This window comes from Schistocerca serialis, chromosome 5 (assembly GCF_023864345.2).
Source record: "Schistocerca serialis cubense isolate TAMUIC-IGC-003099 chromosome 5, iqSchSeri2.2, whole genome shotgun sequence".
Classification (NCBI taxonomy): Eukaryota; Metazoa; Arthropoda; class Insecta; order Orthoptera; family Acrididae; genus Schistocerca; species Schistocerca serialis.
In genome coordinates this window covers 88,803,439-88,818,474 of record NC_064642.1, presented here as the reverse complement: position 1 = coordinate 88,818,474, position 15,036 = coordinate 88,803,439, and the positions used below count along the sequence as shown (strand labels likewise).

At 43.4% G+C, this 15,036-nt stretch overlaps 1 protein-coding gene across 1 annotated transcript in view; it reads right to left on the bottom strand.

Annotated features, from left to right (window-relative positions):
- LOC126481296 (uncharacterized) overlaps positions 1–15,036 on the bottom strand; it is a 55,033-nt gene that overhangs the window by 25,632 nt on the left and 14,365 nt on the right. The window contains exon 2 of the mRNA XM_050104944.1: positions 5,548–5,615. Within this exon, the coding sequence (XP_049960901.1) occupies positions 5,548–5,615 (68 nt within the window). The remainder of the gene's footprint in view (positions 1–5,547; positions 5,616–15,036) is intronic.

Here is a 15,036-nt window from a genome sequence, read left to right as displayed (position 1 = left end):
TCGAGGACAACGTACTGGGTTCTATTACCTAAGAAGTCTTCGAGCCACTCAAATACTTGGGAACCAGTCCCATATGCTCGTAACTTAGTTAGGAGTTTGCAGTGGGGCACCGAGTCAAACGCTTTCCGGAAGTCAAGGAATATGGCATCCGTCTGATACCCTTCATCCATGGTTCGCAAGATATCATGTGAAAAAAGGGCGAGTTGCGTTTCGCAGGAGCAATGCTTTCTAAAGCCGTGCTGATGCATGGACAGCAACTTCTCTGTCTCAAGGAAATTAATTATATTCGAACTGAGAATATGTTCGAGAATCCTGCAACAAACCGATGTTAAGGATATTGGTCTGTAATTTTGAGGATCCGTACTTCTACACTTCTTATATACACGCGTCACCTGCACTTTTTTCCAGTCGCTCGGGACTTTACGTTGGGCGAGAGATTCCCGATAAGTGCAAGCTAAGTAAACGCATCCTGGTGCTCTTCGCACGTACACGGCGAGCTGTGTGACACGTTGCATTGCCCTCCTATCGTGCCGAGGAAAACAAACTGTATATAGGGGTGGACATGATCCCCAAATGTAGATGCATACTTCTGCGATCCGTTGTGGCTACCAGAATTACCCAGGGAATACCACGACAATATTTCCCAGACCATAATGCTCCCTCCTCCAGCCTGGACCCTTCTGAAGATTGTTACGAGACGCTTGCTTTCAGACATTTCATGCATTACACGCCAACATCCATTTGTCCGATGAAGCATAAAACGAGATTCATCTGGAAACACCACCGGTCGCCACTCAGTGAACGTCTATATGCGTTACTGGCGTGCAAATTCCACCCTCCGTCGCCCGAGAACAGCAGTCAGCATGGCTGCATGAATCAAGCTCGCGCAGCGGAGGTCCATAAGCAGCAATGTTCACTGAATGCTCGTCGAGGAGACACTCCTCGAGTCAGTATATGGTCACCTCTAAAATCACATTCTCTTCCCCATAAACCACACCACTCATTCTGCCTGCCTCCCCATAACTCACTTCCTCAACCTATCTCTCTCTCGGCCCTCCCTCTCTCCTCCTACCCCTCTTCTCCTCTCCTCTCTCTCTCTCTCTCTCTCTCTCTCTCTCTCTCTCTCTCTCTCTCTCTCTCTCTCCCTTCCGCTCTGTCTGTCTCTTCTCACACACACACACACACACACACACACACACACACACGTAAGCTAAATATCTCAGTCGATAACACCACTTGAACTGGCACGCCACACCCAAACAAACACGAAACGAAACAAATAAAAACCACATATCTTCAACAACATGTGAAATTGCATCAGAAACGTTTTGTTTGGATGCCAAATTGTACAAAATGCGTGTTAACAGGAAGTAACTACAACAGCAGACTAAATACACTACTGGCCATTAAAATTGCTACACCACGAATATGACGTGCAACACACGCGAAATTTAACCGACAGGAAGAAGATGCTGTGATATGCAAATGATTAGCTTTTCAGAGCATTCACACAAGGTTGGCGCAAGTGGCAACACCTACAACGGGCTGACATGAGGAAAGTTTCCAACCGATTTCTCATACACAAACAGCAGTTGACCGGCGTTTCCTGGTGAAACGTTGTTGTGATGCCTCGTGTAAGGAGGAGAAATGCGTACCATCACGTTTCCAACTTTGATAAAGGCCGGATTGTAGCCTATCGCGATTGTGGTTTATCGTATCGCGACATTGCTGCTCGCGTTGGTCGAGATCCAGTGACTGTTAGCAGAATACGGAATCGGTGGGTTCAGGAGGGTATTACGGAACGCCGTGCTGGATCCCAACGGCCTCGTATCACTAGCAGTCGAGATGACAGGCATCTTATCCGATGGCTGTAACGGATCGTGCAGCCACGTCTCGATCCCTGAGTCAACAGATGCGGGCATTTCCAAGACAGCAACCATCTGCACGAACACTTCGACGACGTTTGCAGCAACATGGACTATCAGCTCGGACACCATCGCTGCGGTTACCCTTGACGCTGCATCACAGTCGGGAGCGCCTGCGGTGGTGTACTCAACGACGAACTTGGGTGCACGAATGGTAAAACGTCATTTTTTCGGATGAATCCAGATTCTGTTTACAGCATCATGATGGTCGCATCCGTGTTTGGTGACATCGCGGTGAACGCACATAGGAAGCGTGTATTCGTCATCGCCATACTGGCGTATCACCCGCTTTGATGGTATGGGGTGCCATTGGTTACACGTCTCGGTCGCCTCTTGTTCGCATTCACGGTACTTTGAATAGTAGACGTTACATTTCAGATGTGTTACGACCCGTGGCTCTACCCTTCATTCGATCCCTGCGAAACCCTACATTTCAGCAGGATAATGCACAATGGCATGTTGCAGCTTCTGTACGGACTTTCAGGATACAGAAAATGTTCGACTGCTGCCCTGGCCAGCACATTCTCCAGATATCTTACCAACTGAAAACGTCTGGTCAATGGTGGCCGAGAAACTGGCTCGTCACAATACGCCAGTCACTACTCTTGATGAACTGTGGTATCGTGTTGAAGCTGCATGGGCAGCTGTACCTGTACCACGCCATCCAAGCTCTGTTTGACTCAATGCCCAGGCGTATCAAGGCCGATATTACGACCAGAGGTGGTTGTTTTGGGTACTGATTTCTGAGGATCTATGCACCCAAATTGCGTAAAAATGTAATCACATGTCCTAGTATAATATATTTGTCCAATGAATATCCGTTTATCATCTGCATTTCTTCTTGGTGTAGCAATTTTAATGGCCAGTAGTGAAAGTACTTTAACACAACACAGACAAGTGAACACTAAAAGATAGAAAAACCGTAAGTAAAACGACAAATAATGTGATAGGTAGTGATTCTCAGTCGGAAACGCACGGCAGACAAAAAATAAAAAACATTTCATCATTTTCAGATGACAAGCTGTAGTATGTATGGCACACTTAAAGCTGACACCATAATAATGTGAGGTATGTAAACAAATACCGGTTGGTTATAATAAACGAGCAGCTACTCACGGAGGTCCACTATGGGTTGTAATTATTGTATGGAAGCGAATCTTGGTACGTATGCTAGTGCGTTAATGCGGAATCGATTTACGCTGAAACAAATTCCATTTTTGGCCACCAGGTGCGAATCTGTCGCTGTACAGCATCTCTTCGACGGATTCGGTGCTCATATTGAACTAATTTTGTAAGCGTCAGGAATCTGCAATAGGTCTTTCTAACTTGTTTGATCTTTCCTGCCCACGTCCCGTTCCTAATCCATTAGATATGGAAACATTTCTATACGTCTTTCTTGCATTGCCATCGCCAGATTTGCATCTGATAGTCAAAATTGGAAGTAAGAAGAGATACAATATCCAAAAGAATTACGTCTAGTGATGTTTGGTTAAGCTTTTCACTTTTCGCAGTGGAACAGATTAATATACGGTTATTTCAGTTAATGTGGTAGTCAGAGGTAACAATATGAAACAATATTTCCCAACACAGGGAGGGATGGGTCATACAGTGTATCCCTGGCATATCAGAAGACGATTGTCCAAAAACTACAAGGCTTACGGAAAACAGACACACGTCAGTGGATAGAGAATCTCTTCAAGTTCTTAATTCACATTACAGATGCACAGTAGGGGCACCCTTTGTGACGTGGCAAACGTCAATACTCGCGTACAGCTCATTGACACGAACTATCCGGGAAGGAGCGACAGCAACCCGCTCTGCAAGTCCGTTCACTGAGTTGCCTGTCTGCAGGCGCCCACTAACTCTACGTGACAACACAGGGCTGATATGTCTATGAGAGCGTCCTGAAAAGTAATTCCTATGAAATCCTCTGTTCTCAACATCTGGTGAGATGTTACGTGTCATGCTTGTTACTCAGTCAGCTTTCCCGCTTCGTTGCAAATTGAAACTTTCTGCCACTAGAGGTCTCCGAATTGTAGCGTGTAACAAAGCTGTGTGGCCGGCCGGTGTGGCCGTGCGGTTCTAGGCGCTTCAGTCTGGAACCGCGTGACCGCTACGGTCGCAGGTTCGAATCCTGCCTCGGGCATGGATGTGTGTGATGTCCTTAGGTTAGTTAGGTTTAAGTAGCTCTAAGTTCTAGGGGACTAATGACCACAGATGTTAAGTCCCATAGTGCTCAGAGCCATTTGAACCATTTTCGATAGCTGTGTGCAACGTAAATATGTCGATGAGTGAGAAAGAGCACGCTGTAACTGAGTTTCTAACGGCAGAGAAGGTGTCTCCAAGTGGAATACGTAGAAGAATTGAAACTGTGTACGGTGATTATTGTATTGGAATCAGTAGTCTACGACGTTGGGTTGTTTGTGCCCGTAATGAAGGACACGATGGTGCTAACCTTAACATGTGTGGCACGGATCAGAGTGGACGACCGACGAGACTCAGCGGAATCGGGTTGACGAACTCATCAGAGAAAATCACGGATAACACAGCACACCTCTCAGGTAAGTGTGACATACCAGGAGAGCGTGTACGGGCCTTCACTGCAGAACTACGGTACAGAAAACTGTTTGCACGGTCGGTGCCTCGAATGCTCACTCTTGACATGAAATGGAGGAGATTGACCATCTCTCAACAGTTTCTTTTGCTTTTTAAATGTGAGGTTGTCCTTAACAACACTGCGACTGGTGATGAAATCTGGGTCCACCATTTTGATCCCGGAAACAAGAGAATGTCAGCGGAGTTTTGCCACAAAGGATCACCGACGCCAAAAAATTTCAAAATCGTACCATCAGCAGGTGGAGTCATATTAACAGTGTTCTGGTGCATTTGGAATTCATGGCTAAAAGCACAACCATAAACTCTGCAACATGTTGCGAACGCCTCAAAAAACTGGAAACACGAATCCGAATAGTTCGTCCACACACAGAGCACCCTCTCCTTCAGCGTGCGAGACCACCAACGGGCGCTACGACATCTGCAGCAAACCGATGCCTCGGGTTCACTGTCATCGACCATCCTCCATGCAACCCGGACTTGGACCCATCCGATTTTCATCTGATTTCAAAACTTAAATAACACCTTCGGGGAGTACGCTTTGACAGCGATGAAGCCGTGCAAGCAGAGGTGATGTTGTGGCTCCGTCAATAAAGTCAAACATGCTACAGTAACGGTTCCAACAAACTGGTCTCTCATTGGGGGAAAAGCGAGTCGTCATCAAGATGACTTTTTTGAGAAATAAATCTTTAGGCTTCAAGAAAGAAGATGTAGAATGTTAATAAAGTTTGTTTTATTTAAAAGGCTTTAAAGTTTGTCACATAAAAAATTCGGTGGCATTACTTTTCAGGATTCTCTCGTACATGTCCTGACACGCCTGCCCCTTGGTGTTCGTATACGATGGTATGTACTACGACTCAAAACCTATCCACTGATATGTGGCACTTTGCTGTATGGCGTGCAGTTCCACACAGTCGTCTCATATAGAGCTTGATACCTTATCGTCGAACACATACGTCCCATTGGTAGTGTAATGGTTAAAGAAGTTGATAGTGGTGACTCTACTCACTGTTTGTAGTCTCCTTTGGATCCCGCCTCAGCAGCGGAGAACAGGACCGCCGCCACAATCAGTTTCACCTGTAGACATGGAAAAACCATCGGCCAAGTCAGTGTTTGCTCAGCAGCCGTTCTGGAGAATGAAGACGAAGAATCAACAGCGCCCTTTTACGGAATCGTAATGCGAAACATTGTGCAGGAAATATGGCTGAGTCAGTGCTAGAAACTGAATGTGACAAGAGGAAGGACGAGAAGATAAAAAAATTTGCCTTAGAAACATTGATCCAAACATTTATAAACAATGGAGCTATTGAGAACGTAGTCGTGCGAATTAATTAGGGAAAAAAAGAAAATGCCTCAGACTGCAGGTTAAAAGCCCTTATTTTATTATACTATGATCGATTTCCAGACCTATAGTCCCACTATCGGATGTGGTAGGTCGCTCGGAGCATCACTTCGAGCTTGGTGCACCTTACTAAAGGATAACGGATATCAGGTCAGACATGTTCCAAAGCTGAACATACAGCGCTGCGATCCAATGTGTGTATTAGGTACATCTGATGAAGAAGCTGGAAGCCTTCGAAATCGATGTGGTACAATAAAATCAAGAGTTTTTAATTGCAGTGTGAAGCAGTTTCTTTTTTCCCTGTTTAATTGACAGTCACACAGGCATATAGCCTATATGATGGTTCCAATTCATATCCCTACGGATTATTACAGTCAGGTGAAAAACGAACTCACATTTTTATATGACAATGTTACTAATAATCTAACTCACTTCATGCTTTCCAGCGGTTCTGCTTTAGATTCCTTTCATTAATTTTGGTTTCTTCCTCTTTGTGCCTTTACAGTGTGTTTGTATAAAATGTTTCACCGTATGCCTGTAAAGTTTACTTAGTTGCTTGCTATAAAGTTTAGGCCATGCAGGTACGCCAGCGTGCTCATTCTCTGCAGCCTAATTTCGCAGTGTTAGGTTTCCAGCTTCCACCGCTATTCATGATGTAAGTTTGGTTTTCCCAAACGGTGTGTTGTGACATTTTAGTGTGTTTCTTTTATCAGAGGTCTTATAATACTAAAAAGTCAACGGCCTTGCTGCAGTGGTTACACCGATTCCTGTCAGATCACAGAAGTTAAGCCTGTTGGGCTTGAATGGGTGACTGTCTGGGTCTGCGAGCGTCGTTGATAATCAGGGAGCACGCGAGCTGATAAGGTTGTAACGCCTTTAGTTGGCCGTTTGTGTAACTCAACACCTTTTAGTATGTCAGTTTAAACTTTTGTGAATTGTCGTATTCAGATTTTAAGTGTTTATATGTAAAATCGTTTGCCATATAAATGTATTAAAAAAATGAAAACGTGTATTTTGGAAAATATTTCTAAAAAACTTATTTTGCAAGTAGTCAGTAAAGCATTATAGCGCTTCTATATCCATATAAATAATAATATGATTATTTCATAGGGTCTTCACATCAAACTTGAGTGTAGCTTGGGGCAACGTGTAGGGTTTACTTCATTAAAATCTAATGATGAAGAAAAAGATATTTTATTTTAAAGTTTTATCTAAAATCCTCTGCTCAGCTTAGTGTCAGTGGTTCGGATATTTAATGATCACGGCGTAGTACACCAAAGAGCCAAATGACGGGGATGCTGGTTTTTTAACTCAGCGACAGATTTATTTTCGGTAGTTTATGTCAATGACAAAATTAGTGGCTGCAACGTTATCTTGACGAATACAAAGTAACAGCAATTTTACTTGGCTAGGATATACGCGTATACTGATTTCGCTTTGAGTATTAAAAATTTAATAAGATTGCTAGCTCCTTTCAATAGTTTCGTTTGCGACTTCTTTCCTAGGAAAGTTTTTTTTTTCTCAGTGACAGAAGAATTTTCGGAAATTATGTCAGTGATAGAACTAAACACCGCACTCTTATCTTGACGAATTAAGCACTGTAATCTTATCTTGATTATTATAAACTAATATCGAATTTGCTTGGCTAGGATAAACGTACTTATTGATTTAGCTTTGTGTATTAAAAACTTAATGATATTGCTTTTCTTCTTTCGATAGGAGGGAAAAACGAATTTCTTAAGTTTATTTTGTGATTTGGGTGTCTACTCATTACACTGTTTATTGATAACAATGCCTAGAAAATGGTCGAATCTTTCTGGATACACCAGACAAAGTAAGAGACTGAGGACTACGTGGTCTCAAGAATCCAATGGATATCATCTAGCGAGACTTTCTGCAGCTTGAGAACATCAGGCTTTAACTCGCGCTTTGGAAATTCCTTCCGAAAGTACGTTGCGACTTAACTCTAATCAAGAGCTCCATGCATTACTTCGCTGCTCAGATAGCTTGATTCCCAGTTATTTCTTCCCAGCGTAACACCGTCGAAGCAGAAATTTTAACGGTCTGGGGGGCAGCGGAGCGAATTTGTACATCCAAAATCCCAATATTCCTACCAGTTTGTTGTTTCGCTTTGAACGTGTAGAATTCTTCGCTGAGTTTATGTTATGCCATGACCATAAACAAAGCACAAAACCAGACGTCATGTGCAACGGGCGTGGACCTCTCTCTCATGTTAGCAATGCAAACAAGTTCTTTGCTCATGTCCCTAACGCTATAATGCCCTACTTCAAACGTTGTATACACAAAAGCTTTATAAGTAAAAAATAAATTTCACATTTACGAGGTCTTGGGAAGAGGTACGTAGTCTCCATTCTCCCAGACAATACCAGGCTTCTAAGCTAGTCTGAAAAAATGCTTGTTGCATGATGAACACATGGAGTAGGAATGTGGCTACTGAGGAATTCGAGCGGATGTTTGACAGATTGCTGAGCTTTGTAAATGGGCAATATCAAGAGGATTATAGGAACGGAGAAGATGCCCACACCACTGCCCGAGGAAATGCATTATGATTAAGCGAGTGTGAAACTGCTCATTGGTGAAGCTAGAGACGCTCTACGTAACGTGTTAAGGAATTGTTATACCTCAGTTAGACCCTACTCAGTTTTGTAGACTCAGTAACTTAATACACAGCTTAATTAATAATATAGTGCTTAAATAAATTTTTGCTGTGTTTTTGTGTATGCAGAACATTTTACCCAAACTTAAATCTGTTCCTCTGTACTGATGTACTGTATAAAATTAGAATAATTAGTCATTGTTATGTTAATATTTAATCACCTGAATTACCACTAGATTGTCCTTCGTAGATGATATTGTTCCAGTTAGCTATGAATAATGTAGTATGACTGTATGGTTACAGTGTGATTGTGCCGTCACGAACGTAAAAGTGAATCCGTTTCTGTTCTTTTGGTGTTAATGTTACATTTCATTTCCCGTGTTGTGAGTAAACCGGTGTTGTGGATCGATGCTACAAAAACGTATACTCAAATTACTTTTTTTAAGAAAAGTTTTACAAAATTAGTTGGCTTCGTTGTTGTGTGTCTTTGTGTTCAATATTTTGGAACAGACAATTTTATACGATTTTTGTATGTTGTTGTGTGATTATATAACGGTGAAAGACAGGGCCACAACCACTCCAGCTTTATATCTAGCTTATTTGAATTTCATATTTAAATTCTGGATGAGAAACTGAATCAAATGAGTGTCACTACATTGCAATAACTCAAATTTTCGACACACAAGTACTGGCAACTGGTAACTAAATTTAAATTTGCAGGCACCTTAGCACTTATTTAATACTGTCCTTTTTGACGTTAACTGTACGTGTCCATAGGAATTATCAAATTAATTAATATAATACTTCATGAATAGTTTAAGAGATGTCTGCCACGGTGTAACCTCTGTAAGTTTGTAACATGACGCACTTTCTCTATAATGTGAATTGTAATAACTTATAATCAATTTCTTCACTATCTGTACAAGACAGCACCTGCAACATCGGGCAACTGTTAATTCTGTTCGACGTTGATTCGAGTACTAACGAAAACTTAGAGCAGTGATTACCTTACTTTCCTACTTACTGAAAAGAGTACTCGGGAGAAGGCGTCGTCAAATTTTCTCGGAGCGTATCTTCGAATACTTCGCCCTGGATAAAACAAATGCAGTGCAGTACAAAAATGTCAAGAAACTATCCCACATCACTGTAAAGATAACAAAGTATTTGAAGATAGGAAACGTTTCATCATATTTCCTTTGCACCCCATGTTTTCGATAAGATAATGGTTGGCAGCCGGCATAACGTTCAGAGTAAGTTGCCAGTGCACGTACTAAAAGAACACTGTTTTGTGTTGGTATTGCACTGGGGTAGAAACTAAGTCCTTGTGAAATCTTTGAGACGCTTGACCCAACAGCAGAGATCCAGAATCTGACATTGTCCTTTGCGATTTTTCTACAATGCCCTTCTGTACCTGTTTTATCAAAAGAGGATGACCAGTGGTTAAATTTACTGGTGGATGCGTAAGTACTGAAATCTACAATGATGAATCAAAACATTGTGACCTCTGAAATTCTTCAAGCTTTCCCCGTATCTGTTGATATCTTGAGGTGTCGGATGTTCTGTCAGATATCAGGGTCGTCCGTGCACAATATTTTGACAACGTGAATAATACACTTTGTCAATGAGGCATGTCGTACATCGGCCAAAGAACTAGGAGAGTGGACCTTAGAAGTCGAGAACATCGGAGGCACAACGGCTGGGACAGGCAACTAAATCAACCATCGCCGAACATTGTCTGGAATTTAATCTTCCATGAATTACGAGAAAAGGATGGTCTGGCACAGACTTCGGGTACCGTAACAGTGTTATAACAGTGTCAATAGAAATAAAGGTGGTGAAAAACCTCTCGAATCGTGACACTAGATAGCGTCTTAGCAAAGTCTGGATAGGAGAACTGAGAATGTGGAGTCGTGGACGAGTCCCAGACAGAGCACCAAGTGTACCGGGCACGGAGTGGTCGTGCGGTTCTAGGTGCTACAGTCTGGAACCGCGTGACCGCTACGGTCGCAGGTTCGAATCTTGCCTTGGGCATGGATGTGTGTGATGTCCTTAGGTTAGTTAGATTTAAGTAATTCTAAGTTCTAGGGGACTGATGACCACAGCAGTTAAGTCCCATAGTGCTCAGAGCCATTTGAACCATTTTTTGTACCGGGCATAGACCTGAACGCCAGGTCGCGGTTAGGCGCATCAGTTCGAAGGAAGAACGTCTCAGGAAGTTTCTAGTGGGAAAGGATCACAGACGGAACGCCAAGAAGCGACCATGGAGGCGCACCGGACGAAAACGGAACGACAGCTCGCGGTCAGATGCGCCGGGCCGAAGACTGTATGTCTCAGGGCGCTTTTAGTGGGGACGGACAGGAGATGGAACTCCCAGAACTGACAAAAGAAAGGAGAGGCAGTAGGCACAAATATTGGACCAGTTCCACTCATCTCACAGTTTAAGGTAGCACGGGATGAAGAAAACGAGTCACGTTGTCGAAATACTGTGTATGGACAACGCCGATGTCCGGCAGAATAATTGACACCTCAAGACGTCGTTATGACCACTACGCACCGGGAGACAGCGAGAATCTGACGCATTAAGTAATGTATATGAGTGGAACAGAGACAGAGGCGAATGTGGAATCATTTTAGCGACGATACAGGCCGCAAATAGGGGAATCCGACGACATAAGGGACTTCGACAAAGTCCAGATGGCTCTTGCCCGGCGTCTGGGAATGGGCTTTCGGAAAAAGTGAACCTTGTCGGCTGCTCGCGTGGTGCTGTCATGAACGTCTACGGAAAGTGGTTGAAGAACGGTAAAATCACGATTAGGCGACAGGGTGTTGGTGGATACGGTATGATCGAGAATGGGCCGTGGATCAGCGGAAGCGTGTTGGTAGGTCGAGTGAACCACTTTACTTGTTACACTATGTGGATAGCTGCGTCCCGATATGCTGTTGTCCAGGCGAGATGCTGGCCGAAACAACCGCCACGCCACAAAGACAGGCTGTTGGTCGCAGTATTACGCTATGGGGAACATTCACCTGGATTTCAGTGGACCTGTAGCTGTAATCAAAAGCGCCATGAGAACTGTGCAACACATGAATACCATTACGCACCATCCGCGTTCCCATTCGCGCTTGATGTCTTCCTCGATGGTGACGGCATCTTCCAGCAGGGTAACTGTCCGTGTCACAAGGCCAGAATCATACTGTAGTGGTTTGAGGAACATGTTAGTGATCTCACATTGATGTCTCGGCCATCACATCTGCCTGATCTGAAACTGCTTGCACACATCTGGGATGATATCAGGCGCCATCTCTGCGCCCATAGATAATCGGCCTGTAGTCTATAGTAATCGGTGACGTATGCTTGGACACCTGGCGACACAGACCTCCGGAAACCTACCAAGGACTCTAATCCATGGCAAGCAGAATCGCTGGGATTCCAAAGATGGACCAACACGCTATTAAACAAGTGGTCATTACTTTTTGGCACATCTGCCACCTGTTTACTATTGTTTTGTTGTGGACTTCATTTTTTATTGTTCCTCTTTGAATTGAACTGAGACGGAAACGCTTATACAGCGCACCATTACTTAGATGAATGTACGAGCTTGCCAAAAAACAAATTGAGGCTTGGAGTGACCTCGAGTCTAATAGTGACTATAGTGCTCTCCACCGTCTGACACATCATTGCATTTCCATCTCATCACGTCGACGGTTTTCTCATTGGGAACGATCACTAACACAATCTGCTGATTCGAACAGTAGTTTCATCTTTCTTTTGTGCATGGAGTTAATACGTCAACTACGGGAGGCAGTTTTAATGTTCTGACTAATGTTTGTTACAGTGGCAGTAAAATCCTCAAAACTCAAAGTGAATAGCATCGGCGTTTAAATTAATGAAAATATTTTGTAAAAAATACGATTAAATATTTCTGAGCAAAGGCCTCCCCAGTTCATCAGTGCTCCACTATTTTTTTTTCAACCTGTGGAATGACGTCCCGTCGTCAACGATGATCCACACTTCTTGTGTCAAGCAGAGATGTGAGTTCACATTATTTCTTTGTTAAACTTTTGGTACTGACTTATCAGGGCCTTTGTGTTGGTCTGTTAGATACTTCCAGTTAATGTAGTAGTTCACATTTTCATTGCACTAATGGTTGCGGTAATTTATAACGCTGCCATGTCCGCAGCTCGTGGTCGTGCGGTAGCGTTCTCGCTTCCGCGCCCGGGTTCCCGGGTTCGATTCCCGGCGGGGTCAGGGGTTTTCTCTGCCTCGTGATGACTGGGTGTTGTGTGATGTCCTTAGGTTAGTTAGGTTTAAGTAGTTCTAAGTTCTGGGGGACTGATGACCATAGATGTTAAGTCCCATAGTGCTCAGAGCCATTTGAACGCTGCCATGGGAGCGGCATTGTCCTACCTCTCGTATATGATACATTGAGTCTTTCAGGTTGTCTACTTTACTACCTAACTTTGTCAACAGCTTTCTAATCATTTCATTTGTTGTGCCCATATGGAGTTTATTATATAGATCAACCATTCTGGTGTTAACTGAATCTTCCGTCGGTTCTTGGCTTCCGTCGGTTCTTGATAGAACAACATTATAATAAATGAAAAGTGCTATTTTGCTTTTACTCTAGAGTGAACTGCAGAACAAAAGTAAACTAGAGCTTTTCATTTATTATTCTGGTATAACGGCTGGCAACAATTACCCATCGAAGTATCACATTTTGTACTACTTGGACGCGGTTTATCTGTGTTTGGCTAGCCATACTCCTAACGAGTTGCCGGACAGCATTTCTGAAAGGACTGTGGTATTATACAGTCGTAATTTGGCTATGGTGCTTGGGTCAGAGCTTTTAAAAAAGGAGAAAAGTTTCTTAGCCATTCCAATAGCTTTGTTTCTAAGGTCTTCTTTATTTTTAAGGAGGAAGAACTGTCTGTCCTGGGTAACCCCTAAGTACGTCGCCTTAGCACTCCATGTACTGTCTTGTCCATTCAGTCTCAGTGTAACAGGCATCTGCGGGCGTTTCTTACTGAAGTAAATGGCAATCGTCTTAGTTGGGTTTAACCGTGATTTGTTAATCTTGCACCATGTCGCTGTAGCGTCGAGTTTTCTTGCAGTCGTCTGATACTGGTTCGGATGTGTCTTCCTGTGGTGAAGTAGGCCGTATCATCATAAAACTGTGCTATTTGCACTCCAACAACTGTTTGCAAACGGTTCAAACGGCTCTGAGCACTATGGGACTTAACATCTATGGTCACCAGTCCCCTAGAACTTAAAACTACTTAAACCTAACTAACCTAAGGACATCACACAACACCCAGTCATCACGAGGTAGAGAAAATCCCTGACCCCGCCGGGAATCGAACCCGGGACCCCGTGCTCGGGAAGCGAGAACGCTACCGCGAGACCACGAGCTGCGGACAACTGTTTGCATTTCGTTGACGTAAATATTGAATAATAAGGATGAGAGAACCGATACTTGGGGCAGCCGCGCTCTTGCCGGATGGGCGTCGGATGATTGGCCTTCGATTGTTGCTACCATTTTTCTATCTGTCGGGTAATTAACAATTAGTTTGATGTAACAAGATGGAATTGGCATTTGTTATTCCAGTTTCCGGATTAGGTGTTCTTCCCAAACCTGGTAATACGCTTTTACTACGTCAAGAAAAAGTGCAGCGGTGGCACTGATTATGTCAAGCTTCTTTGTAATGTGTTCTGCTAGACGTAACAATTGCAGCTCTGCTGACAATTTCGGTTGAAAATCGCGTTGTTCTGCCCGGATCGTACCACCAGCCACTAGAGGTTCAAGGATACGGGAGTAGCTAATCCTTTCGAAGGTTTTGCTCATTCCGCTAAGGAGGTTAATAGGTCTGTAATTTGTAGCTATTGTTGCATCCTTCCATGGCGTTGGGATAGGCACTATTTTAGTGATTTTCCAGGATGTAGGAAAATAGTTTTGACTTTCCTGCATGCTTTCAAAAAAATGTTCAAATGTGTGTGAAATCTTATGGGACTTAACTGCTAAGGTCATTAGTCCCTAAGCTTACACACTACTTACCCTAAATTATCCTAGGGACAAACTCACACACTCATGCCCGAGGGAGGACTCGAACCTCCGCCGGGACCAGGCCGCACAGTCCATGACTGCAGTGCCTGCTGTACGCTTTTCTTCCTTTTTCCGATGTCTTCGCATTTTTCCTGTATCCATTTCGTCTTAGCTTCCCTGCACTTCCTATTTATTACATTCCTCAGTGACTTGTATTCCTCTATTCCAGAGTTTCCCGGAATATTTTTGTATTTCCTCCTTTCATCGATCAATTGAAGTATATCTTCGTTACCCATCGTTTCTTCGCAGTTACCTTCTGTGTACCTATGTTTTCCTTCCCAACTTCTGTAATGTCCGTTTTTAGAGATGTCCATTCCTCTTCAACTGTACTGTCTACTGAGCTACGCCTTATTGCTGTATCTATAGCCTTAGAGAACTTCAACCATATCTCGTCATTCCTTAGTACTTCCTTCTTTGCTTATTGATACTTCCTGGCTA